Genomic DNA, 27711 nt, shown 5'->3' with positions numbered 1-27711 from the left:
CCCTCTGGCAGAGCCCCCGAGCGGGTTTAGCCACACACCCAGCCCTCCTCAGCCCTTCTGACTGCAGGCAGGGAGTGAACCCTCCTAACTGCACAGGGATGGTGCTCAGGACATCCTCCAGGACAGCCCCTCTCTCTCCCACCTGTTCCCAGAAGCTGGAAGCTGAACCCAGCAGCGAGGAGGCAAAAGGGTGACACAATTCCTGCTCCATCACACCTTCCCTGGGGACACTGTCTGTGTAAACTGCAGATGGATCCACACTGGTACACCATGTTTCAGAGGACAATCATTACAGGAGGAACACTCACACTGTCCCATCCCCACGGTTTTCAAAACCAAACTATTTTAACTTTCAGCCCTGAAACACTTCTGTTAGAAAAAGCACTCAACAGAAGAACCTCAGTGGATTCAAACTGACAGGCAGTGGGTTCACATTGGATATTTAGGAAGGAATTCCTGGCTGTGAGGGTGGGCAGGCCCTGGCACAGGTTGGGCAGAGAAGCTGTGGCTGCCCCATCCCTGGAAGTGTCCAAGGCCAGCTTGGAGCAAGCTGGGACAGTGGAAGGTGTCCCTGCCCATGGCAGGGGGAGGGATGAGATGAGCTCTAAGATCCTTTCCAACCCAAACCATTCTGTGATTCCATGCTAAATGTACTATTTTGATTAACTCAATCCAAAACCTGGGAATTTACAGGTTCTGAAGATTTAAGAAAGTCACCCTCTTTCACTGGAACGAGACAAGATCTTGCCCAGAGGAAATAGCTCCTCTCTATTTAGCATCCAGTTCAATTAAAGCTTCCAAATCTCCAGCCTCTACTCCAGCAATATGGCACAACTAAATAAACTCTTCTGCCAACTTTTAAAATCTGCTTTTTTTGCTATTTGAATAAATATTGACAATGCTCAAATGCATCTCACCATCTCTGCTTCACTCTTAACAAATCTCAGAGGAAAATATTGGTTAACATTTTCCTGTTGTTCTGATGCAGACTGAGACACTTTGATTACTTACCTGGATTGTTTGCATAGTTCTCTGACTAATATGTCACAGACTAGTAGTATTATTGGATTCTATCTTATTTTTATCTATATGTAAAATAATTTCCAAAACGGTCATAAAACACAGAAAAAACAATGGCCATTTCCGTGCAGAGTTGGAGCTTTTTCTATGTGGTGTTTTCATCTAGAAATGATTCTTAGGAAAGGAAAGAGAACTTTAATGAGTGTATCCCTCAAAAGACATGGGAAGGGATCCAGGAATGTGGGAGTAAGTATTCTACAGCTGCAAACACAGGGAGTGAGGCTCCTGCTCTGCTCCCCAGAGACACAGAGGTGTCAGATCAGGACCCAGAGCACACAGAGCGGCTTTTCTGAACACCCAGAAATGAACACAGCCCTCTTTACTTGTTGCATAACTCCTGTAAAACCACTTGCCTAACAGGCACAAAATACAAGATTCACAGAGACAAGCTGGGCATTTGAGTCAATTAAAATACATCACAGGGAAGGGCTTCTCTCTCTGGGCTTTTACCGAACAAATCAACGAGGTAATAAAGCTTTTAAAAATAAAAACCGGGCTTTTGAGGACCGGTCCTGAACGGCCAGGGCTCCTCAGTGCAGGTCTGAGCTCCAGGTCCAGCATGCAGGACCCTGCAGCCCAGTGCTCCAGCTCCAGGCACTCCCCCACTGCATCCCTGCCCTCATCCCGCCACGGACACCTTCAATCAACCCCGACCATTCCGTGTGGGACGGGTGTGAAGAAACTACCCCTAATGAGCAGCAAATCCCCTGCTCTGAAAAATTAAAACAATACATCTGACTCACAACAGCTCTGGAGTCTCTTTCCTCTCTTCCCATGTCGGTAGCAGAAGGTCTCTGGTTAAAAATAGAAAGCCTTTCTTCTGGTGACAGCAGCGAGTTAAGGGAGCAGAAAAGGAGCAGAACGTACCTGGTGCGCTCCTTCAGCTGCACTTCTCGTGCAGGAAGAAGCAGCCATGAGAGATACATTTATTATTTAAGCTTTGTGGTAATAGGAGGCAAAGGTACAGCAGAGGCTCCCTCAAGAAACTGCTCTGTTTGTTTTAAGCATTTAAGTTTGAATAAGAGAAAGCAAGTGCCCAGAGAAGCTCTGCAAGCTGTACTTTTCTCTACAGTAAAACTAATTTCCCTCGAAAAGGGTGATTAAAATAAACATTTTCCCCTTACCTTTCTCGGGGCTGAGGCATTTAATTGTGCTTGCATCATCCATATTCCAGGGAGAGATTCGAGGGAACGCACCAGAGGAAGCAGCACAGACCGTGTGCACATCCCTGGTATTTCAAAAGACTCTTGGAAAGGATGAGGAGCAGAGAGCACTGCCCGTCGGTGTCTAATGCAGCATCCCCAGGCTCCTAGGGGAGCTCCCTGGCTCCGGGCTGAGCAGGCTCATCCCTCATTCCCTGCACAGTAGTGGATCGGGAGCTGCTGACAGGTAGGGAGCAGCGCAGGAGCTCGGTGAGTGTTCCCAGCCTTTCACTGCAACCCAAGTGTTCAACCACCTGGGATAACCGGCTATTAACTCCTTGCTGCCCTGCTCTCAGGCACGATGCGCCCACGTGTTTCGCCGCACTCCTTCAAAAGAGAACTCAAGGCAGAACTCGTGGATGTCGGGAAAGAAAGGATAACTCACTTTTAACTCCCCTGGGGTGCACTGCACTCAGCAGGCAGCAAACACCGCTGGGGTGCTGCTTCATTTAAGAGGGAAAAGAAAATCAATTCTTTTTTTGTTAATGCCTCCCCTGTGTCCCTCCAGCTTGATACACACTTATGGGATCCTCCCAGACTCTATTAAGTTTAGCAAGCAAGTCTACAGTCGCTGATAAAAATAGGCAAGCTGTTCTCTTTGGGCTTCTCTCTGATTTCTCTTCTTGGCAAAGACCGCGTATTTCCCTCCTTTTTAACTCGCAAGGAAACATTAACACAGCACGAATGGGAAGTGCCTGGGAAGCAATACACATTATTGTACTCTGGGTCCCAAAACACAACACACGAGGAGGCAGACACAGACCTTTGAGTTCTGTCTCCCTTCTGGAGAGGAATTTCAGCACCTTTTTATGATGGTGCTGCCTACAAGTTCCAACCAGGAGCGGTTCCTGCCTGTCCTATGTGCCCCTGACATACACAGCTCCGGAGTGATTTCAGGCTCGGGCTCAGGGCTGTTTTCAGTAAAACATGGTCCCGTTTGCTCAGTGGTGTTCAGCACCGGCTGTGTCCCCTGAGGCCTCATCTCCTGAGCAACCCAGCCAGGAGCACTCATTCCAGGAGCCTCTGGGGCACCACACACTTACACCACATTACACCTGGGCTTCTCCTCCTGCATCCACTGCACTTCAGTATCAGCTGGTCAGGGCCAACACTGCAGAGAACCTTCCAGCTTTACCCCAGAGGTGACTCCCTTTCTGTGCCACTGCTCTCATTTCCTGGAGGGAGTGCAGGTTATCACCAAATCACTGTCTCACTTGTGAGACTATAAGAGATTCAGAACCAGCGCCTGGGTAATGTATGATATCAGCTTCATAAAGTAAAATGTTTTATTTCTCTGGGAGTTTTCTGCTGTGCAGTTAGAACAGGGTCACAGAACGAGTGTCAGAGAAACATTTGAAGGCATTCACAGCACATGCAAATTTTCTGAGGTAAGGAGAACACAGACTGTGCTATCACAGAGACCAAAGCAGTTCACAATAAAAAGATTCTCTCACTCCAAGTAACACGTAGTTTAAACCACAAGATATTTCTCTATGAGAAGCTAATGTGCTGACTCTTGGAATCAATGGCAAACTTTGATCTGCCTTTTACGGACCCAGATTCACACCAGAAGTGCATAAGTGGCAGGGAAAGGTCACAGCACTTGGGTTTGGAGAGCACAGAACAAACCCCCACCGTTGTCAGATCCATATTATACAGAGCATAGCACGCCCCAGTTCCTTCACTGCCCATTCCCAGCTCTCTGGTTCTACCAACCAGAGCAGAAGAGTGACTTGTGGTGTGGTGCTGTCACATCACAAAGATTTAAGTCCTGAGAAGGGACTAAAAGGGGCCAGGAATTCTCTCAGCTCCCACTTTCCCAGCCGTGCAGAGAAAGCCCAGCGTGCTGCTGGAGCAGCTGAGCCACGATGTCCAAAGCTCTGCTCTTGCTGTGGGGATGCACCTGGAAGTCACAGCCAGCTCCGTGAGTGTCCCTGCACTCCCTGGGATGCAGCTCTAGATCCCCAGTGCACAGAGGATGCAGGTCCCTCCCAGATCACTCCCACAGCATCATCCCACTGGGAATGAGCACTTCCAGGGCAAGAGCACCAACTCCCTGAGCTCCAGCTGCTCCCCCACTCAGGAAACACTCAGCAAAGCCAAGCCCTGAGCCCTCTCTGAAAGCCATCAAACCCCATCCAGACAGTTCCCCGTCTCACAATCCGTGGCATCACTTCAAGACCTTCTATAAATCAACTTCAACACATGTGGGTGTCTGTTCTTAAGTTTTTGTTCCCATAGTTACCAATGTACTTTGCCACAGAAGAGAACAGCAGGTGGCAAGACATAGAACAAAATCACCATTCTTTTAACATATGAAGAGTTGGGAAGTTTCAAATTAAGGTTGGATTGCCAAATGTTTACAGACAGTCACCAAGACTAACACGACCAGATCAGAAAACTACGAGATCCTTCCTTACATTTGATCCTGAGCTGACAGTAAATTCAACAACATCCAGCAGAAGGATGGATTTCCAGCCATGGGGATGCACAATCTAGTGCTGAAGTAGTTTCCTCTTCTTTTTTGCAGTTTGAAATTCTCCCCAGGTCCTCGTGCTACCTTCACATGTGCTTTCTGCAGAGAAGAGGAGAAGCCCAGCACACTGGGAACAAGACAGACTTCTCCAAACAAAATCACCTTTGTGGGACAGAAACAGTAAAAACCAACCACCAACAGTCTCTTCCACCCAAACAACAATTTACTTGAAGGAAAAAATCTCTCACAGCCTGCAAGTAATACCTTGTCCAATCTCAGCTCAAACAGGGGGCAAAGTGACTGTCTTTCCTTTCTTTCTTCATTGCCTTCCCCTCTTCTCTGCCAGACACAAGCACCTTCCCATCTTATGTAATACACATTTGCTGGGAAGAATGTGTGTTCCCTGGAGACAGTTCCAAATAGATCTTGGGGTCTCAGAAAGCCTTTTCAACTAAAGCTCAACTACCCACACACTGAACTAGCCCTGAGTTCTCCACCACTTCAGTGACAGGAACATCCCCCAGTGCCACAACCCAGCCCCACAGACCCCACGAGCCTTTATGCTGCATTTCTGTTTCCTGTGGTGCTCTATAAACATGTTTCACACGTGTTTGTAAACTCCTGACTGAGAACCTGAAAACGAGAGAAACGTTGTTGTCTGGGCCACTTTGTTTAAACACAAACACTTCAGTAAGTAGTTCACATTGTCTGCAGGTGATAAAATCTGCAGCTGCTGCAGCGACAGCTGCTGACAGACATATGTTTGCTGCTGGGACTCACGATATTTCTTTTCAGATCATTAAAGGGAAAATGTTAAAAAAAATAAAACCAAACCAAACCAAACCAACAAACCAAAACAAACAAGCAAACAAAAAAAAACACCTTGGTTTGCTGCTCCCCTTTGTCCCTCCAAGTGCTCCAAGTGTCATGTTGCGCTATCCCTTGCTGTACACCTTTAAATGTCTAACAAATCACAACCAGGCTGGACACAAGAGCAAAGCCCTGCTGGGGCAGTGGCTGTGGCTCTGCCCAGCCCTCCCCCCCAGCCCCTGCTCTCCCAGGTCTGTCCAACCAGAGCTCTCAGGAAAACACCTGCCTGCCCTCGGCAACCAGGCAGATCCCACAGGTATCCCAGCAAGGAGCTGTGATCCCGAGGATCATTTCCCTCCCAACACTTTCCCTGTCTTTTCCACTTAGCTTTGTCAGCTCCTCCACCGGGGTGCTAAAGCTGCAGTGGCCTGGTGATGACAGAGGCCGAGCAGCAGAGACAGGGCCCTCGGAGATGAAGGTTAGATTACCTCACATCCCCTTATTTCTCCACACAGTGTTTTTTACCCCCTTAAAACCAGAAATGCATTACTGCTGCTGCCCAGCGCAGCCCAGCACAGCTGCTTTACTGCATGTGTGCTGTGGGCAGTGCAGGGGGCACACTCACACCCTGCTCTGTTCCTGCCCTGCAGAGCACAGCTCTGGTGCCCCCTGGAAGCTGTGGCAGCACTGGGGGACAGCTGAGCAAAAGGCACAGGGCAACCCCAGCAGCAGAGAATCACAGCTGCCTGAACCACATAAACTGTCCTCAGAACCAGGTAAAAACCTGCTGGGTGGGAAATTGCGTCTTTGGTGTGTGCTGGGGACGAGAGACACCCAGAGACAGGAAGGCAGCGAAGACACGAGTTAATCATTTCAGTTTTCAGCAGACAGCACTCAGAACACCTGACACACATGACAAAATCTCCCCAGTTAATTCCCTCCCCGACATCCAAACTTGCGACTCATTGAGTCACAACTGTGGCAGGGATTGCTGAGCACAGACACAGCTCTCACAGCCCTGAGGAAGGCGCGGCGAGGGGGAATCGATTACTAATTAGCAGGAGCAGACACATACGGCTGCATCCACGAGAAGCAGCTGTGTTGCACTCTGCTCCATTGTTCCAAATAAATTGGGAAAGATAAATGCATTGCTCTGTGCAGGCACGGAGGAGATGAGGCATTCATGCTTTGTTAAACTTTCCAGACACTCGAGGGTGTTTGAAATTAGGATGCATGTTAAATTTAAGCAGATTTATTATCCACGTGTTCTGAATGTAATGAACACTTCGCTGCCTCACATTTCCTACTTTAAAAATAGCAGATTTTCTAAACTGAACACACACGTGTGTGTTGTGTAGGTCTGGCAGAAAACCTTCAGTCACAGGGATGCTCTGAAGGAGCAACAAATGCCAAATTTTAAATGGTTGCCAATGTCTATCTGCACACACAGCTTCAAGTGCCCACAAGAGCAGTTCCAACAAAAGACTTCCAAAAGTGCCAGGCCTTTGGAAGCCAAAGGAATGGTGGGTGCTTTGCATGGGAAGTTCTTAAATAAAAAGTTCCCTCATGGAAATTCTACCCAACGCGCTGGGATCACTCCACCTGCTGCAGAAACCAGGGCAGAAGCACAAGGCCTGGTGTTTAGAGAGCTGCAACCCCGACACATTTGAGTGTGGATGGACATTTTCCAAACTTTGCTCTCACACACGGGGTGGAAGCAGAGGGTGAGGGTGCAGCGACACGAGGAGAGCAGGGCAGAGTGTGGGAATTATCCTGCACTGTCTGCACTGACTGGGACTCTGGGTGCTGGCTCAGGTGCAGTAACACCTTTTTACTCTTTGCACAGCAAAAAGGGATCTCGAATCAGAAGTTGTTCCGGTGTCCTTCGCATTTTGTAATTATGACAAACTCCCTGACAGATACTCTGAGAAAGGTGCAATTCCCGTCTCAGGTTTTTGGCACAGACAAACACCCAAAATGAGATATCCAAGATCTACTGAAAAATTTTGGGCTTGTTCCTTTACTTCCCAGCACTATTCTTATGCAATGCTTTAATTTAGACTATCCTGAGTACTGGTGCAGAATTAATCAGGTCAGTGGAGGGACTGCCAGCCACGATCACTGCACCTTTAAATACCTCTTTTCACTGTCAGCTCAACTGTTACTCTTCTATTTTTAAACTGGCCCCTCACTCCAGACCCACGGGCAGGGGGCAAGTCCTGCCCCAAAAATGCCACTGCCAAGAGGCCACCACCCTCAGCTCTTGAGGTTATTCCCCTTTTTCCTACAGCTTGTTTACTGGATTGTTAAGCATTCTGGCAGCGAATGGAAGGGGGTGGGGAAGAAGACGAGCTGCCACATTTCTAAAATTAGCATCTTCTGTCTCCGAGAAGCCTGTGGAGATTTAAAAAAATTAGGTTTCTCTGCAAGATGCAGGGAGATGTGGGACTGAAACTGCATTACACAGCTAAAATCCTGAGCTCTGCTTCATACCTGGGAGCCAGTTCACCTTCCCCTCCTCCCCGCTCCCAGTTGTCAGAGACCGCTGCAAAAAATACCAAGCCCATTATTATAAACAGCAATTGCATCCCTTTGCCCTGTCATCCATAGGCAGCTCCGTGGCATCTTCCACAGCAGCCTGGGGAGCTCCAGACCCACCCCCTTTACAGGTCACTCCTGCTGTGCTCCCAGACAGGCCCTGGGAGGGCTGCACTTCCATGGGCAGTGTTTTCCTCCCCTCAGGACTGTGCTGATTCCAGAGCAGACCTGCAGTGACAGGTTGTTGTGGTCACACAGCACCCCGAGAGCACAACCAAAAGGGACGTGCTGGTCCTTTCTGTTCCCTCACGACACGCAGCAGTGACAGCACTGACTGTGCCCCAGCCCCTTCGGCACCACCAGGGAAGTGTTCTGCTCAGAACCCGGCAGTGGGAAGGGAGCTGTGCTGCCAAACCTGCTCTCAGCACGCTGGTCCCTCCCAGATGGGCCTCCAGTCAGACAGGGGAGAGATTGAGGAGTGAAAGTGCAGCTGCTCTCCAAGGAGCAGCAGACGTGCCAAAGCCTTGCTCTGCTTCACCTCCCGAGGAAGCAGGACCCAGCACGGGGGGATTAAAGCACGTGGGACAGGAAGGGTTTGGTCCAAAATCCCCTGTCTTTCTCGTAGGGATTATATTTATCCTACCCCTGTTCCAAGTCTCAGTTTGTGTCTTGTAAGAACTCTATTTGCTCAGGTTTCCCTCAGGTGTCAGGAACATCACCGGATGGCCTTGCAGCAGAGAATGGTGAAAAGAGTGGGAAAGGTTTTCTTTCAGCATTTCTACAATGGAAAATTCCCAAAATAATGCATGTACACTGGATCGAAATGTCTTGCTTCACCAAAATAGTTACTGACTTAAAACCCACTATATTTCTTATAGATACACTATAGATGGGATGCACCAAGTAGCATGGAGTACAGATTAATGACACACATAACCTTACATGAGATGAGGTGTTTCAAAACAACCAAAAAAATCTCCACATTCTGCTCCCAAATGGAAGAAACGGGTTTCTGTGAACAGGTTTCTGAGTCTTGCAGTTAAAAGAAGGGCTTTTCAAGTACTTCCTGCCTGGAGACAGAAAAATCACGTAAACCTGAACCAAAATCCTAGAGAGCTAAAAAGAGGGCTCAGCAGACACAAGTTTAGGCCTTGTCACATCCCAAGCATCAGGGGTGTCCCACAAATAGCACAGAGCTGATGCAGCTCGTGCTCAGCACAGGAACTTGCTTCAAGTCAAGTCCCTGCACATATCTCTGCTCATCACTGCCAAATTCCAACTGCTGTCACCCCTTCAGCCACTTCCTGCAGATGGAATGAGAGCACAGAATTTGGCTGGTTTGATTAGGCAGTCTGAGCACCAAACCCAGAACCTGCAAGCAGCAGCCTCAGTGATACCCACACCCACCTTATGTTTGCCCCCTCATGTCTGCCCTCTCAGGCACAGCTCTCAGGAATTCCCAGGAATCCAGGATCCAAATCCTTACCAAAGGCCAAACTTAGAGGTGACCAATGCCCTGGGCCTGCTCTCTCTTTAAGGGAAGTCCCTGCCCCCAGCAGCCAGTGAGTTTAACTCAGTCCTCACTGCCCACAGGCCAGGGTTTGTTCCTTCCTGGTGATGAATTATGGATGCCCCCCAAACGCATCTGGTACTCAAATCACCAGTTAATAATGGATGAATAAATGAAGAGACTGCGCTGGAGGAGAGAACTGTGGGGGACTCAACTTTGAATCCTGTGCTCCAGCAGCAAGCATCAAAGCTGTGCTGCCAGGCTCGACCTCAGCTGGGGTTTATTTTTAAAAGGGTTAGAACTAACCTCTTAGGAACATGAATGGCCAAACAGCGGGGACATGGCATGAAAGCTGGCCCAGAAATGCAGGGAGAGAGTGAAGCCCCTGATGAGAAACTTGCTAGAAGAACATGGAGACCAAAGGTCTTCACTACCTTGTGTCAGGCTGAACTGGGACTGAAGGTCACGAGTGATTTGATAATTTTCACCAGAAATACACCATTAATTCTTACTAACAGAGTTCTGGTTCACAGGAACTGATGCAATTTGAAAACACAAGCCTGAAAATATGAAAAAAAGACGAAGGGCTGCTGAAGGGAGTTTCTAAGTTTATGAGCAGCTCATGATCACGTGCTGCAGAGCAGGAACATGCCCTCAGACACTGCTGGATCTGGAGCTGGAAACATATCCCGTGTGCTGGGGAGCCCGAGCTGGCAGCAGCGCTCGGTGTGGCCCCAGCAGGGGTGCTGAGGGGGGACAGGGCCAGCCCCCCGCGCTGTCCCCGCTGCCACCGGGATGCGTGTGGAGCGCACGGAGCGCGGGGCACAGCTCGGTCTGGGAGCGCGTTGTCTCCTCCCTAAACTACCTACTCACGCACCTTCCCCAGTCAAAAGGCCACGGGGACCTTCACAGCTCCCTGACACTCAGAACTGATTGTTGTGTCGAGCCTCGCCGTGCCCCAGGAGGGAGCCGCGCGCAGCCGGGATGGTCCCCGAGCGGTCCCTGAGCTCGGCACTGCCATCACCTGAGCCCCAGCACGGCCAGCGAGGGCTGCACAGCCAGCACAGAGCCCAGCACGGCCAGCGAGGGCTGCACAGCCAGCACAGAGCCCAGCACGACTGCCTGGGACAGCCACTGGAACTGTCACTGCGACACCCCAACTTCATCTACGGGATGTCACGAGAATCCAGACTTTATCCCCACCCAGCCTGTAAGAAGCTTGAATCTAATATCTGGAATTGCACTATTAAAAAAGCTCTTCCAGAGGAGGATTAATCATCTCAGTAGGACTGTGCAAACGCATGTGAGATGAGTGGGGAAGGTTATGTAAAGCCCACAGAGAGAAGAAAAATGCAAGAATAGAACGGTGGACTTGCTTGCACAGCACCTGAGTGCCTGCAGGTGCCTCTACCAGGGAGATGCAGTGCCTGTGCTGGCTGTAATTTACCTGTCAGTCATTTGCCTGATTAATTATCTCCTCAGAACGGCTCATCACACAGGAGAGCTGAAGTGTTACAACCCTCACTGGGGATGTGAGCCTCCGACAGCCACCGACACGAGAACATCCCTCTGCACAAGCACGAGCTGACAGACACCCAGAGCCACAAAACACACACCCCGCTGCAGAATAATCTGAGATCTGCACGTGTTAATGGCCTTAATGAACTGTGCACCACAGACAAAGAGAGGAGCGAGTGCACAGTGTGATCAGCAGAACTCCTGTGCAAGCACAGACAGCACAGGTACCCCGGCCCCGTGTGCCTGCTCCAGTGACTGATGGCACTGGGGAGCGATGGGAGGTAAGAGAGAAGTAGTCTCTTATTAAAAGCCATCCTTCCTTTCCTCCATCAGTAAACTTTGCCAGGCACACTCCCATGCAGTGTCTACAGCTGTTGAGGCTGCCCTGAGTAAACAGCTGGGCACTGCTGTTCTTCAGCACTCCCTTCCTCTGGAGCAGCATGTTTCGTTTGCTGCCAGTGGGATGGATTTTCATTTAACTAAAACAGCCTTCATGTTCATCTAGATACTATGGCCACAATTAATAAAACATGCCTTCCTAAAGATAAAAGAGCTTTTGGAATGATAGTGTGCTGATAAGATCTAAAAAAATATTATCCTCTTACAAGCAGGGTCAAACAGCTAAATATCTCCGAGCAAGTGAGAAAAAGGAAGAGCAATGTGACGTTATCAGAGTACTACTAAACAACAACTGAGCCCACAAGCACGAGTGCAATTTATCCTCTAGCTAAAATTCCAGCGTATGCAATAAAGAGAGTAAATCCACCTACTGTGCTTCTGCGATGGGCTTCCTAAATCCATCAGCTTGGAGAAATGAGAGTGCTTCTCTCAACTGCCTGTGTTAGGATGTAAAAACACTCTGCATTTCCCCTCCGGCTTGCTCCCTCCTCTGCAAGTCCCTCGTTGTGCTCGTGTGAGCAGGCAGTTTAAGTTTCATCCCATTTATTAGCTCAGTCACCGAGGAATCACTGCCAGTGCTGAGATGGTACAAGCTCCTGCACTGTACCCAACACCACGGCAGCGGGGGAGAGAAGAGGTAGGATTTGATCGAAATTACTTTTTGCTGGAACAATTAACTCTTCCCTGGCTGGCATCCCCTTCCTGGCACCTCTCGTGTCAACAGGGAAAAAACTGCAAAGCTTTCCACAGGTTTGGTGTTTTCCTGGGACAACTACCAGATATATATATATATATATAAACGCTGTAGATATTTGCATCTCTTGGGAGTTTTAACTTTTTAATCCCTGCCCACAGTAAAACTGATGCAAATTTTTACTTGGAGCTCCATGAGAAAAACGAACTAGACTTTCCTCATTAAGCATTTTCCTCTGGAGGACACCATGCTGGATAAAGCACAGCTGTTTACCCCCCCTCCTTCAAACAGTACTTTGTTGTCCATCTATTCCTTATTTCTGCTAGTAAATGAGGACAAAACCTGTTCTGCAACCGTGGATCTGAACGCCAGGGCTTCTAACATATTTCTATTTTCATATTTCATTCTAGCAAATGAGCATTTTGAGCTTTCATTAAGCTTCATTTCTTGATTTTTAAGCATCATCTTGACAGCAACCCAGCTCCTACATCTGCCCCTCTTACCAAGATTTGCCTGGTGCTGGAGGACACTTCCTTGGAACACTTTTCCTCTCACTTTCACTAACGGTCTCACACATTCCAAGTACCTGCATATGTAAACACACAGTTCATTCACTGTGACACAACCCTGGAGCTTCCTCTTCCTCAGATCCAATTCCAGATCCTGCTGGCCTAGTGGGAACATCCCCCCTCCCTCTTTCAGTTCAGTAGGAGATACAGCAGTTTCAAGGGGATTAGAATGGTCTCCAAACAGGTTTAAAATCCTCTTTACTGAGCCAATTGCCTGGAACTTCAACATTTCAGGAGGGAAAAGATTATTACTTCAGGGAAATATCACGGTTCTGATATTGCCAAAAATAATCTCATTCACTCTTCTCTAAACTCTTCACAGCTCTTCTGTTCTGTGCAGAGCTTTTTCAGCAGAGAAGGTCTGTAATAGAACAGTTTCTCTTCACAGGTTGACCTCATGGTTTGTAGCTCTCAGGTCAGGAGTTCAAGAGCACTCTCATTTCTTCCCCCTAGAGCCAGTGGAGGATCCTGGGTTTGCCTGGCAGAAGGCAGCAGCCACCCATCAGGCAGTTCCTCATAGTTTGATAACTGCACAAAACCACTGGGATTTGCTTCAGAAGACAACTGCAGTTATTTGTTCTCTGGAGAAACAAAGCATTCCTCTCCCTGGCGAAGCCTTTCACCTCAGATCGAACTGAGAGATAAGGTTCTGATGTGGAGATAAACAGCAAAGTGCCTGGAGATGAAGGGCACTGGAATGCTTTGGGAGCTGAGCGCTACTGGAACCAGGCAGGTTTCACAGCATCAATCAGAGATGATTTAGGGGTTAAAACACTCTGTGCCCAGCTCCCAGGGCAAATCAAAGCCAGCCTGTAACAGTCCAGGCTGCAGGACACACAGGCTGAGAGTCACCTGTATTTGCAGTCAGGGTTAATTTTACCAGCAGATACAAATCATTTACTTGTGAGAAAGTGGGAGAGACTGAGCTTTGTTTAGGGTGCCTCCCAGAACAGCATCTCCTGAGCAGCTCTGACTGACGGGCTCATTCACAGCTGATGGCAGTGTCTCCAGAGCTTCCCACAGATAATGCCGGTATAGCTGCACTCTCTTAGAGACGGCTGGAATTGCTCCCCTCCCATCTCTGACAACACACGGGCTGACGGCCCATGGGAATGAATGAAAGGAACATATTTTTCCCCTCGCAGCATTATAAAGCATAATATATGTATCACTCAACCCAGAACTCAGTTTTCCACCTCTAAACATCCTGTACTTAACTCCAACCGTCTGAGCGAGCGTTGCTTTTCCTTAGTTCACCGGTTTCAAAGAACCAAACCATGAAGAAATGCGACTTCCCTGCTACCAGATGCGCCTGTGGAGAACTTTTATTCCGCCTCGCAGCGGTTTTGAGGGCACAGGGGAGTTGTTACTCGGGGTAGGAACCCCTCGAGCGCTGGCAGGAGGAGCATCACCCCGCTTTGGGGCTGCTCGGGGCTGTGGCCGAGCACACGCTCCCCCAGCAGATGGCAACAGCGACACGGCCCAGGGACAGCCCGAGCTCGGCACCGGCTCCGCTTGTCCCGTTTCCCACGACACCCTTCCACTGTCTTTACAGGAGGCAGCAGATTTGTGAGAGAGAGAGAGCAGAGCACTTGGGGGAGAAGATTTTGCTGAGGTGGAAGAAGAAACAGAAGGTAACAGATGATCTGGTTTCCAGTCCAGAAAAAACACCAATTCTGCAGCCTGGTCCAGGCAGTGCCTGTTATCTCGTTTTCATAGTTAACTTTCAGCAAAGCAGCAGAGCTGCCTTATAAACTGAGTATCCAGGGAACACTCCTCTTTTTATTGCAGTCTCCTGATTGAGCAGCACAGAGTAAAGAAAGGTGAGGCCCAACTGCAGCATTCCCACTGCCGCTGGAGCACGACCAAAGCACAGCTCTGCCTGAGGGACAGATTCCCTGATTCACACCCTTCCACACAGTTATCCCAGAAAAACTCCACTAGGATAAAGACAGGTGGCTGTTAGTATTTCATGATTCTAAACCAAAATCCCTCTCCCGGGTCAAATGCTGTGTGAACTGCAGACAAGGTGGGTACCTCTCTGCTCCACTGCAGCTGTCAATTCATCAGCAGGCTCCTGCCTTCCAACAGATTGCACTGGGAATGTCTGTGCCCCAGCAGGAGCTGGGACACTGCACACCTCTGGGCATCTTGGCACAGAGCCTCCAAAACTACATTACAGTGCACTTTACTAAAAAAGCAGGCAAACAAAACCCCCAAACAAACAAAACTTCTTCCTAAGACAGCATTAAAGAATGTGAGCATGGACACTGGAAAACAGCCTTTTGCCCAAACTGAGAATGGACTCAGATTCACCATTCCAGCAGCCCTCAGATCTACTCCAGACCACCACCCCCTGAGATTAAAAGCCCCCAGGGTTCAGCCTTTCTGGGGTCTGCAGGTTTTATGTCGCAGGACAGTTCCCAAGCAGTTGGTATCAGTACCCACAATGGTCCCCGTCCAGACCTCACCACAGTTATTTCAGTTCTGAATGGCTGAGGTTGAACATTATCATTATTATTATTATTATTATTATTATTATTTGTATTTCAGAATAGGTAATAAAGACACAAACATGACTGTTGCACAACAATAGCAGTTCCCATTTATAATCAAAATAAGAGACAACACAAGGGTGAAGTTACAAAAGCAGCCAAACAAGAAGTCAGTAACAGAATCAGAACTAGAGTGTGGGTCTGCTGAGCAGCCCAGGATCATATCCTCAGACTTGTATCTTTATTACAACAGTCTGGGGGCTCATTAACATCAATTAGTATAAGCTGACACTGCCAGCAAGGGAAACAATCGTGCATTCTGTAAACCTCACTCGTGATTTCTGCCTCTGCAGCAGAAAGGAGGACAAACAGCAGCTGGCAGGGTCTGTTCCACTACAGCCTTTCCCTCCATCCAGGGAGCAGAAAAGGTGTGGAAAACACAACTAAGGTGAGACTGTGCAAAAACCTCAGGACTTGGTGTCTCAGTGATGCAGCAGCCACTGTCTGTGCTGGACCCAGTGGAGGGGGATTGCATGTTCAGACACCAAAGGGATAAACAGCCTGTTCAGAGTGGATTCAAACTGCACCAACAAAACCCAAACCAGGTGCTGCTCTTCACTCACTCACTTGGATAAGCACAACTGGTAGAACCACAGTATCAGGTCACACTTTATTTTAACTGATGGGCAGTTCCACAGAAATCTAACGTGAGTTCAAGGGACTTTCAGACAGCTGGTGCCAGTTCAGTAACAGCAGCTGTGTGTCTGTTCCTCAGCTGGGTTGGAAGGACCCCTGAAGGTCCCCAGTGCCATGGCAGCAGCTCTCCCAGGCAGGCAGATGTTCCAGCCCCAGCTGAGGGCCAGCTCAGGTCCTTCTCCAGGCTAATCTGGTACCACATATCTGAGCAAACAGGATTTTGCATGTCTGTGCACAGCACTCTTTCATCGGATTACAAGGGGAGAGTGAGTCTAGACATGTCAGAGTGTATTTGAAAAATGGAGGATTACCGAATTTGCCATATCCCTCCTTGATTCTGGACTCTCCCAATGCCGCTGTAATAACGTTTAATGACATTATATATAATCAAATTATGTAAAAGTTAATTGCATCCCACTCAGATTTCCTTTTTACATAGCAATCTTCTGCCTCATCCATGTACAACCTACGCAGACAAGGGAGGTTTTTACTCCAAAAAAAAAAAGAAGTTTTGAAAACTGTCTCAACTGATAAAACATCTCAAAGCTGCACAAGAGTGCCAAGAGTTCCAAGCCATCCAAGAGGAGTAGGTACAGAAGTAGATTGCAGGTAGCTACGAAACTCTGGGGCCAAATGATCAGTTGAGGAGCTTTTATTTACCTGCACTGGATTTACTCCAATCAGTGATTTTACTCTCCAGCTCCATCCTTTGCTAAGTTTTCTTGCAGATAAACTCACCCAAATGAGCAAAGGGAAGCAGCACATGTGGGAGGCTGAGCCTGGATTGCTGTTTCTGAAGGCTCAGCTGCCCCAGCAGCAGCTCAGCAGTGCCAGGGGCAGTCTGGGCAGGTTACTCAGCGTTTGCTCCAGTGCAAAGGGAGTCAATCAGAGCTGTCCCTGCACTCAAAGCAGTCCTGGAAAGAGTTAACAGGGGGGAGGCCAAGCTCGGGTGGGTGTTCTGACCCAGCCTGCACAGGGATTCCTGAGCCCACTCCAGCCTTTGTTGAGGTCCAGCCCCACGGGCCCTGGAATGCTGGCAGTGCTGCTGAGCACAATGCAGACCTTCTGTCCCTGCAGCTCTCCCTGCCATCCCCCTGCACACTGGCAGAGATCCTGAGCACAGAGATGTAACACACAGCTCAGGAGTCAACAAACTACAATGAAAAAGGAGTTCCCTCAAAGCCAGCCTGTGTGACACAGCAATAACTGGGACAGATCACCTTAGCTCTGCAGTGCCAGGACACTCCGGTGATGCAATGCACCTACTGCACCTCTAAAGGTCTGCACTTGCCTTTTCCAAACCTCTTGCAAATCGATTTATGATAAAACATGACAGCTTCCTCCACCAGGACAAAAACTAATATTACTAAACGTGTAAGAAAGGTAAGAACTGGTGTAGTGACAGTTAATCATGGATTATATTTCATTGACAGGCTATTTTTAATACACCTACAATATAGATATATTCAGCTAGTAAAAAATATTCTTGTCAGCCCCAACTGTAAGCCAGCAGAAAGCTAAACTGATCTCACAATTGCTGGAAATTGAAGATTATGAAGTTAGTTCCTGTGAGAACCCAGCCAAAACTTTCAGTGCTGTCTACTTCATGACTGTAGGCAGTAAATGTAACGCATTTCAAGCAAATGAGTCCTGCATTGAATAAATGAAGTTTTGATTTAAATATTGAGCTAAATCATCTCTTTTTTTTTTATTTTAAATGCAAAAAAAAAAAAGCTCCTCCTCCCTCAGATCTCTGCCATAGCACAGATTCATCTGCCACAGACATCAGTTACACAATTCCCTCCCTCCTACCCATCTCCAGTCTGCACTTGATGTGCATAATCACATCTGTAATCTCCAGAGCTTCCTAAGAGAAGAGCTCATTTTCCTCTGCCGAGCTGTCAACACTGAAAAAAGAGCAACAGCCAACAATAGTCATTCTTTGAGCTCTGCCTCTCTCAGCTCAGTTCAGACCTCATGGCACAGAGCCACAACCCGAGGCACTGTAAATCCCAGTCTCATCAACTTCAAGAAAGATTTTCCAGAAGCACTTGAAAGAATCAAGGAAAAAAGTTGCGATCCCTTGACAGTCTCATCCTACAGTAATTTACATTTTTTTACAAATGTTAGGAATTCTGCAGATGAAGGTCCCTTCACGGGACTGAAACCTCACAGAGTGCACAAGCAAGGACAGAAGAAAGATTGATTCCAAGATATCCTTGGTGTGCAGGACAGGGGTGGTGTCTTTAACAGACTTCACACAAACTTCAGTCACCACACCAACCACACAGAAAAAAGGCACTGAGGAACATACAGGCACAATTTACTCCAATTTAAAGAAAACTGGAGGAAATCTCAAGACAACAAAAGTCAATTTGGAGAAAAAGGAAAGAATCTCTTCTCGGTATCCAACTCTCAGACAAGGGAACAGTAACTTCCCACTTACCTCCTGTGAGGTTGTTTGCAGAGAGGAAGTGGAAGCAGTTTCCATCGTGGAGCATGGATTCCTCTCTCTGGGTCAGCTCCCCTGCTGCAGGTTTTGGAGAAGTCAGAGCCATCTCCAGCTTTCAGAGCAGTGCAGCAAGGAGCCTGCTCCAGGGCAAACACAGTCACTCAGATATCTGCAGTGTCAGTCGAGAAATAAAAATATCCCAGAGAAAGCAACAATTTCAGGATGTTGCAGGCTTGCTCTGGAAGGGACAGTGAGTGCCTTGCCTGGAACTCCACATTCAGGAGAGTGTCCTGCTTTAATCCTGCTGCCACATGTGCCATGCATGGAGCAGAATCGCTGGTGTCAGTGTGGAGGCAGCACGAGACCCACCGGCTCAGCCTCGGCAGCGGGGATGTGGTGGCCTCTCCCAGCAGCACAGGAGTCACCAGCATTCCATGTGTCCTCCCAGCGCCTCCTGCACGTTGCTAACCTGGAGAAGACAATGTTTGTGAATAGTGGAAGTTACTTTCAGTGTTTATTGTACAATGGTTACGACAGGAACACAGCTGGATGACTTACACTGCACTGACCCCAGCAGTCAGAAGGCACCAACTCTTCTTTGCCTCCCACCAGTATTTTCTGCAGTCACAGAAACCTCTGCTTTTCCAGCAGCAGCTTCTCCTGAAGCCAAACCACTCGTGCTGGGGTTAATTATTTTATACTGACACACATAGGGATAACACACACACATACACCTGACCCAGTCCTTCACATACCACGTGGATGTCTCAGCTCTGTTCCCAAAGGACAGCTCTGTGTGATGTTGGCTTCCTCAGTCCCCTCTCACCCCTAAAGCTCCTTTCTCCTCTTACCTGCTGCCTTCACATGTATCCTCTGTCGTTGCCTGGCATTCTCTTTCCCTTTTCTCGCCTCTCTTCTGCCCACTGGATACAGGAGACTCAGCTTTCCCAAACTTTCACTGGATACCTTCCTCAGGGAAAGAAGGCCAAGGAAGGCTCCCTCCAAAACACCAGACAGAAGCCTGGGATCCTACCTAGTGCTGGTAACTGTTTGAATCTCTGGGAGTCTCCTTCAGTTTGTAATTACAAGCTGAGCTCTGAAACGTTGCCCTGACATGTTGTGTTGTGAAAGCACAGAGCCAGTTTGACATTATTTTAAAGAGAGAGGGCCATGAGGCTCACTATTCATTTAGAGTGAGTAGAAATAGAGGAGGGGGTTTGAGACACCTGTAGAAAAACCTGAGCCAGAGATGTCCCTGGCAGAGCACCTGCCTGTTAGAAGATGTTCCTCTCCTCTTGTCTTTGGTCCCTCATTCAGCTTCTTTGGGAAGTCACCTCCTCCCTGCCATTATCTTTCCATCAAGCCCCACCTTCTCCATCCCATGTGTTGTCCAAATCTCCTCTGGTGAAAGGGAACACGTCACTCAGTGAAGTGACACCCACGTGTGGAGCCAAACGCATGGCAACTTCATCTGTGGGACAGCAGTGCTTGGCAGGATCAGTCCTGGAGGAATTCAGTACCAGTACAATCCCTTGTTTCCACATTTAAATGGCAGATAGCTCAGGGGGCATCCTGTGGCTCTGGAAGAGTTTGGGGATGTCACAGGATGACACTCCTGGCACAGGTGGCCTGATGTCTAACCCGAGGTTGGTGCAGGGAGCCACAGCTGCCCAGACAGATGGAACTGCTTTAGAACAAGACAAGATCAGTCCATGTCCTCCTCAGAGCTGAGCCAGGGGCAGTTACTTTGTCAGACTCTCTCACCTCTTTGCTTCAGGGGTTTTTTGGAAGGTTTCCTGTGCTGGAAGTTCAATCACTGTGACTCATTATACACCAAAGAACATGTCCGTGAGGGTGAGGAAGAGTGAATGGGCACGGATGTTCCTGCTGGCTTGGACTGGCATCATTTCAGTGAAAGCAGATGAGCTGCAGTGCTTTATGGTTCTGTGGCTCATTAAATATTTTACTGCCTTGAGTTACATCAAATTCATGTTCTTCACTCTTTTTTTTTCTGATCTGCAAGTGAAGCTACGTCAGGCAGCTGATCTCTGAACATCTGTTTTCACACAAAAGATGTTCTTTCCTCACTCAGCCCCACCTTTTTCAACTTATTACAGGTCCTCAGAGTTCCCTTCTTCCCCTCCCTCTCTGTTCAGAATACCTGTATTGTTACAAAAAAAACAGCAAACTGAATGTCCCAATAAATCCTGGGCAGCCAATGGAAAAGCACACAATTAATCCTTAAAAATACAAACTGGTATCTCAGAACAAGATTCAGGGGCCAGACTTCCTCTTAAAGTAAGTGAAAGAAGCTCAGTTGGCTTCCCTGCAAAATTTCTTGTGAAGACTGTATAATGGAAACTATCAGTTCCATTCTCTGAAAATGTTTGATCTTTGTTACTCTGGGAAGCACTCTGGCTCCGAGAACAGCACTGCCCATTGACAGCAGACATCAAACAGCCAGAGGAGAGCAACTCTATCTGCGCAGACCACACCAACAAGATTTAAACCGACTGCTCAGGCTAAGAGCCCCACCTGAGTATCATTGTGTGAGGTTCTGGGCTCCCTTGGAAAAAAGGGATTTCAGCCCCAGAGGCAGGATACGTATCACTGACAGACAAAAGAAGCTGTGTACACCACAACAATCCTCCAGCCATTTATTATATCCCTGTAGTATTAAAGCTTAACCCCACAAGACCTGCTTTTGTTCGGGGAGGTTTTGTGTGGCATCCACCAGAACTCAGACAAGCTCTGATATCCTTCCAGAGCAGATACTGTGATAGCAGGGATGAAACACACACAGACTGAGGCATCACTTCAACCTGAACAGTGTGATCAGGAAGCAGATCAATGGATAAAAGATCAAAGTGGTACCAAATGGGAGAGGGAAAAACCTACTTTAGAGCATTTAAATGTGAGAGCCGGGATTTGCTTTTAAGCTGCACTGCGGTTCCCTCTGCCACGCTGCTGGCTGGGAGGAATGCGGCTCCATTCCCGGGCAATTCCATCCCAGATAACCTGCACGCCCAGGCTTGTCCCTGCACAGCCAGGGAGCAGCCAGGTGAGAGGAGGCTGCTGCAGCCCCATGGAGCAGGGGCTGAGCCCACACCTCAGGGTGTGAGCCAATCTGCCTTTTCCCAAGGGACAGGGCACACACAACAGCCTGGCGTGCCACCGAGTCCTCTGCAGTCCGTCCCAAATGCAAGGGGAGAGAGGGAACAGGCAGGCAGGAAAAGAGGACTTGGAATACCTTGCTGGCAGCCGGCTGGGTTCACCTTCACCCAGAACAGAGTCATCCCACTTGAAAGGAACACTCAACATTTGTCAGCTTTTCCTCACCCGCCCCTCGCAGCCTGAGCTGGAGCTGCACACGCAGGAGAGCCCTGCATTTTTGTTGAATGATGTCACTGAATATTCCTTATGCAAGGAAGGAGACATTATTAAACTCAAATTCTTGATTTCAGCTTTATAGGGGCTGTGCTATATGACTTTATGAAACAAAGTGTGGCATTTGCAACAATTTCTATAGAGAGGGGATAGACTTATTTCTAATCCCCTTCTCTGCTTATCCCAAATTGCCAAAACCTCTCTCGGTTTCACCGGCATTATTTATCACTCACCAGCTCCCAGACTGTCTGAAGTGACAATGGAAACAGCACACAACAGCCTCTTGCTTCTGAGGAACATTTACATTTCATATTAGCCAGGGAGAACTGGAAATTTCTACTAGAAGAGCAAAGGGAACTCATTAGTCAAAGCTCTAAATCTCACCCAATCGCTTGAGTCAAAAGTACTTTGAAAATACAAGGTTTGTACTACAGACCACAAAAAACAAACAGCCTCAGAGGAGAAACGGGGAGAGGAAGAGCTCCTTGTTGGGAGACAGATGGGAAATGATACTCTGGAAATGGCTCAGCTCGCTTGGGAATTTGTGAGTCATACTGAGCAGCAGATAGACTATGGCTCCAATGCCACTTGGAATCAAGTGATCTATAATTCTAATAATGTTCCTGCTGTCAATTATGCTGCCAGTCTTGGTCACTGTCCAGAAGACTGATTTTTTTTTATTATTATTATTACTTTTTTTTCTTCAAACTCATCTAAAGGAGCAGGAACCTCTTTTAAGAATAATGCCTAGGAGCTTTAACCAAACTGCTCTAGTTCCATACAACAGCTTATTGCTGCACTGATATTAAGGGATAACTTGTGCTGGGGGACTTAGAAAGGAGGTGGCAACCTGTGTCCCCTTTCCCAAGTCAGTGGAAAAATCAGCTTTCCGAGGATGCCTGGTAGGGCCAGACCCCAACACTGCAGACAAGAAAAACACGCTCACACTTGGCAACCCCAAGAGGAGGCTGCTTTTTTTTAATGGTTGTTGGTTTTGTTTTTTTTTTTTTTTGCCAAACGTCCAAACTAATTTCTTAAATTAACAAATCTCCTTTTTCATGAGCAGGAAGGGGTCTGGGAACCACTCAGCCCATTCTCATTTTGCCAAGCAGAAACGTGACTGATCCAATAAATGTCAAAGTCCAGCCCTGCTTTGCTCGCCACCCCATCATGGACTTCAGTACCTGTTAGTCAATAAATAACATTACTACACTAACCTCATCTCCCTCAGAACCTGTCCAAGCCCACAGAAATCAGGCAGGTCACTTTATACTGTAGAGACAAAAGGCCCGTGGAGTTGTTTAACAGGTGATCCAAAGCTATAGACTGCATTCTCACTGCCCAGGGCACACAGCTCCACAGCCAGCCCGTGGCTCTGAGGTGTGAACAGAACACTCAGAGCCCACACCCCCAGGCCAGAGGGCAGCTCTAGTGGGCATTACAACAGTTGGGAAACCCCATCTTTAGCCAAGGCAGCTCATGAGAGTCTTCCTGGCACTTTCAGCCACCTGAGAGCCCCTCTCCCTCCCCTCACAGCCCCTGCCTCCTACAATCCACTGTGCTCACATCCTCGACACACCAAACCAACCAGAAACCATCTCACTCCGTTCTTGCAGCAGTCCCGCTAAACAACAACATCATAACACATCCCAAAGTTGTGTTTTTGAGGTTCTCCTCTGCAGGCAATAAAAGCCTCTTCCAGGCACCTCAACTGCAGCTGCCATTGTTTCCTCGGGCTCCATTCCTTGCTCTGCTCTTGCTTAATTAAACAGAACACGAATTACATGTTTTCAGTCAAAGGCAGAGAAAACTTCCAGAAAATACATTCCAGCATCTAAAGGCACTGGGAAATCTGGAATAACAAGCTGTAGGGGGGAGTCACGTTGAAGGGGAGAAGGGCCAAGGAGGAGCTTCTTTTAAGTTACCCTGTGGTAAGTGATCCTGCAGGGAGAGCTGGGCAGAGACGTCTCTGAACACCAGATTGAAGACAAAAAGCAGTGCTGCAAGTTGGTGCATAACGGCCCTTGGCAAACACAGCCCAGGGGATGGGAACTGCTCAGGCTCTGCAGCACTCCAGTCTCTCCCAGGAATGTTAACATGGAAAGCTCCTTCACCTTCCCACCCCATTTCCCTTGGAATTTCCGAGGCAATCCACAGCTCCCTGACAACTGTGAAGATGTCAGAAGAGTCTCCAGGAGCCATTCCCTAGTTACAGGTGAGGCTGTGATAAGCAATAGAAACTGTGGGGCCAGCTCAGAACCAGGTACACAGAAATCAACCTCTCAGCTGCCACGCTGTGTTTCTGCTGCAGATGGACCTGCAAGCCTCACTCAGGTCATGCTTGCCCTGCTGTCTGCAGCCAGAATGTCCCTCAGCCAGCCTCAGGAGCAGCCCCACAGACAGTGAGGCACAGGGGAACGGGAGGCAGGAAACTCAGAACTCTGCCTAAGCTTGTGCAAAGATCTGTCACAGCCTGCACTGCACAGGTACCTGTGCAATGACTCTGCTGTGCACCCACTGCACGAGGGGAAGTGCTCCACCCCCTCGGAATGAAGGCAGATGAAACAGTGGAGAAGAGGTTTGGAAATTCCCTGCAGATGCAGAGTCTGGGATGGGAGACTTTGTCACATCCAGCGAGCCAGGGGGTGTCAGTGGGAATAGGGCTGAGCTCCCAGAGAAGCAAGCTCAGGACAATAGAAGCAAGGGAAAGAAGATTCTTTCTTCCTTCAGAATCTATTTCAGTCATAAGATCAGATTAATTTAAGCTTATCACAGGAAGAAGTGGGTCATTTTAGAGATAACCAGTCCAGAACTGAGATTTCTGGGTGTGTGGAAATTGTGTAGCAGGAAGTTCAGCTGATCCTCAGTAAGTGAGACTGTCTTTACCAAAAAAATCTCTTCAGCCTCATCCTATTACCCACTCCAGTCCATTTATACAGCCATTTTCTCAGCTCTGGACAATTAACAAGTTCCAGTGCTATTCACAAATAATTTGGCCCCTTCCAACTATATTTAGGAACTGAGGGCTCTGGGCAATTTATTTCAAAACCAAAGTGAGACTGTGGTGTTCTGAAATTGTGAGTACAGAACCCTACACTCTCTAGTTTTTATTGCTTTATTGTTCCTGCAGCACCATTAACTAAGATGCTCTCAGACGCTTTAGGGTAAGTATGGGGCAGCTTTTAATTCAGCTAAATTACAGAAATGGTGAATGCCACATAGGAGGAAAACAAAAGCCTTTTCAGATAACGCAGAAGGAGCTTGGCCATAAACTAGAACGTTATCATCACTTTTCACAAGGCCAGAACAAAAAGCAACCAGAAGCCAGGTATGACTAAAAATTTTGCAGTGGTCTCTAGGGCATGAATTCAATAGTTTTCACCAAAATCTGCAGGCAAGACATTCCCTTGAAAAGTCTTTTTTACTTACCAGTAACAAGGCTTTAACTGCTCTGCTGTGTCAGATGTGTCTGTCCCTGGTCGTGGCCTCGGTGCCCCCAAGGAGCCTGTCCCAAGCAGTGCTCCTGCAGAGAAGCTCAGAGCCAGGGAACACTCCTGCCTGTCCCTGCACAGCCTGGCCTGCATTCAGATAAACCAGCATTTCCTCAGCCCTCACCGACCTTCCCCCACCAGCCCTGTCCTTCATTTGCACCAAACTGTTCCCCACAGCTAATCTGACTGGGCAGAAGACAGTTCTCCCCAGCTGAAGCATTTTCCCCCTCAGTAAGGTCAGAAAAAGCTCTCTTCATAGACAAAACTTTGACCACGTTCTTTTGAACAATAAAGAAGCAAGTTAACTTTGAGTTGCATTCTGAAAATGGCATCAGTTTCCTATCTCAAACTAACTGCAGTCAGCAGTGAATTGTACTCCACTTCTGGTTTATTTTTTAGCAGTTAACCCACCTCTACCATGAAACAAAACATGACTCTAGAAATTATCACCCTGAGGACTGAGGGTATGTCTCAGACCTACATCTAAGCTCTGGAGCCCAAGGCACAGCACTGGCAATCCATCCATCCTTACTGTTTGCCACATCTCTGCAACTGTAACCCAGGATCTTCTGTTCTTTCCTGGCGTAAAAATACTTCTCCATAGCCCAAAAGAATGACCAAAAAAAAAAAAAAAAAAACAGGAGAAAAAGAAAAGCAAACTCTTTTGAAGTGTTGTGCATGGCTTTCCTTCCAAGTTAAGACTTTGCTCTTCATCATGGAATCAGCCACATTATATTGCTTGACCAGTATTTCATTTAAATACCTGCAGTTTATTTCACATCCAGCCTCTCCTATCCAAGTCACTTTTCATCCTGGCTCGGCTCACCCGTGAAAGCTCAAGGCTCAGGTTATCACTTCAGAATGAATGCACTGGTGTCTCACACCAGAAAAGGCAGTTCTCCAGTTAGAAGAGACTGAACTGAAATCACAAATGAAGTTTGTGATCCCTGCAAGCTCAGAGAGTCTAAAAGGTTAGGTGAGTTCCAAGGACCAAAATAAAACAAGCATTAGACGTGATGCTCTTTCCAGTCTCCCTCTTTCTTAAAAAAAAAAAAAAACAAAAAAACAAAAACCAATAACAACAAACAAAAACCCCAAACAAACAAAAAACACAAACAAAACAGAAAACCAACCAAACAAACAAACAAAAAGAAACAAAAGCAAAAGTAGTAGCAAACTCTTAAAAGCCCAAGCCCAAGGCTGCGGTAGCCTCTTAGAAACTTTGATTCTAAGGCCCAAGAGTAAGGAAAAGTGTTAAAAGTACACCAAAACGCTTGCTGTAAGAGAAAGCAGCCAGGCGAACCCCAAGCACACACCTGTGTCTGTCCTGGGCGGACGGGCTGTCCCGGCTCCCGTGCGTGGAACATCGGCACCTCCATCCCGGGACAAACCCTGCGGGAGGGACCCGCGGGGAGCGAGAGAGATCCCGCCCCGGCGCTACAAGCTGAGGGCTGCCGGCTCTCTGATCACAGAGCGGCTTTACAGCCCCTGTTCAAACAGTTCAGCTCCAGGGTAACAAGTTCAGAGTGGGAGGAGGCAAAAGGAACCGGGAGGGGTGGTAACAATCCCGCGCAGACGTTTCGCTCCCTTCCCCATCTGCAGAACCTGTTCTTCAGGTTGGGAGCTGCAACATCTGCCTGCCGCCCTGCTTGAGAGCTGCGCTCCCGAACCTCTGCTCTCCCAACAGGTCTGCGGAGGTAAAATCATATTTTATGATGCGCAGACAAGCAGCCTGTGGGAGGGAAAGTTAATCATTGCCGAGCACCGAGTTTGTTTTACATTTTGGACTTCCTTGTGGTAACGTCGGTGCAGCAACTCGCTCCCCTGTCAGGTCTGTTGGAAGGAAAAGCAGAGAAGCATCCCATGGAAGTAAAATCTGCACAGAAAATACACTTTGACCGTGCTGTTAAAAATAACTAACTCCACTAACAAGAACTAGAGTGTCATTTGCCACACAATCCCCCCCCCCCAAATAACAAATTTTTAAGGAGTGAAAATCTGACCTTCAGATGCCTGAACTTATCTTCAGCTTCATAAATCATATCATAGAATCATAGAATTAACTGGGTTGGAAAAGACCTCCAAGATCATCAAGTCCAACCCCTGATCCAACTCCAATTACTATATCATGGCACTAAGGGCCACATCCAGTCTCTGCTTAAAAACCTCCAGGGATGGTGAATCCACCACCTCTCTGGGTAGGCTGTTCCAATGCCTGATTACCCTCTCTGTAAAGAATTTCTTCCTAACATCTAACCTAAACCTCCCCTGGCAGAGTTTGAGCCCATGTCCCCTTGTCCTATTGTTGGTTGCCTGGGAGAAGAGACCAACCCCCACCTGGCTATAACCTCCCTTCAGGTAGTTGAAGAGAGTGATGAGGTCACCTCTAAGCCT

At 48.0% G+C, this 27711-nt stretch overlaps 1 protein-coding gene across 6 annotated transcripts in view; it reads right to left on the bottom strand.

Annotated features, from left to right (window-relative positions):
• Positions 1-18812, bottom strand: part of PLCH2 (phospholipase C eta 2) — a 57119-nt gene extending 38307 nt beyond the window's left edge. For 4 of the 6 annotated variants that reach the window (XM_027895252.1, XM_027895253.1, XM_027895257.1 and 1 more), the window contains exon 1: positions 18434-18812. In XM_027895252.1, coding sequence (XP_027751053.1) covers positions 18434-18545 — 112 coding nt within the window. In that variant the 5' untranslated portion in view covers positions 18546-18812. Of the gene's footprint in view, positions 1-2204; positions 2435-11904; positions 12092-18433 lie in introns of those variants that run through there. The other 2 variants (XM_027895256.1, XM_027895255.1) reach the window with 2 other exon arrangements.
• Positions 18813-27711: the final 8899 nt, after the last annotated feature.

Source organism: Empidonax traillii, unplaced genomic scaffold (assembly GCF_003031625.1).
Source record: "Empidonax traillii isolate 1590-97213 ecotype Southwest subspecies unplaced genomic scaffold, ASM303162v1 scaffold454:size726355, whole genome shotgun sequence".
NCBI classification, from domain to species: Eukaryota; Metazoa; Chordata; class Aves; order Passeriformes; family Tyrannidae; genus Empidonax; species Empidonax traillii.
This window is presented reverse-complemented; position numbering and strand designations above follow the sequence as displayed.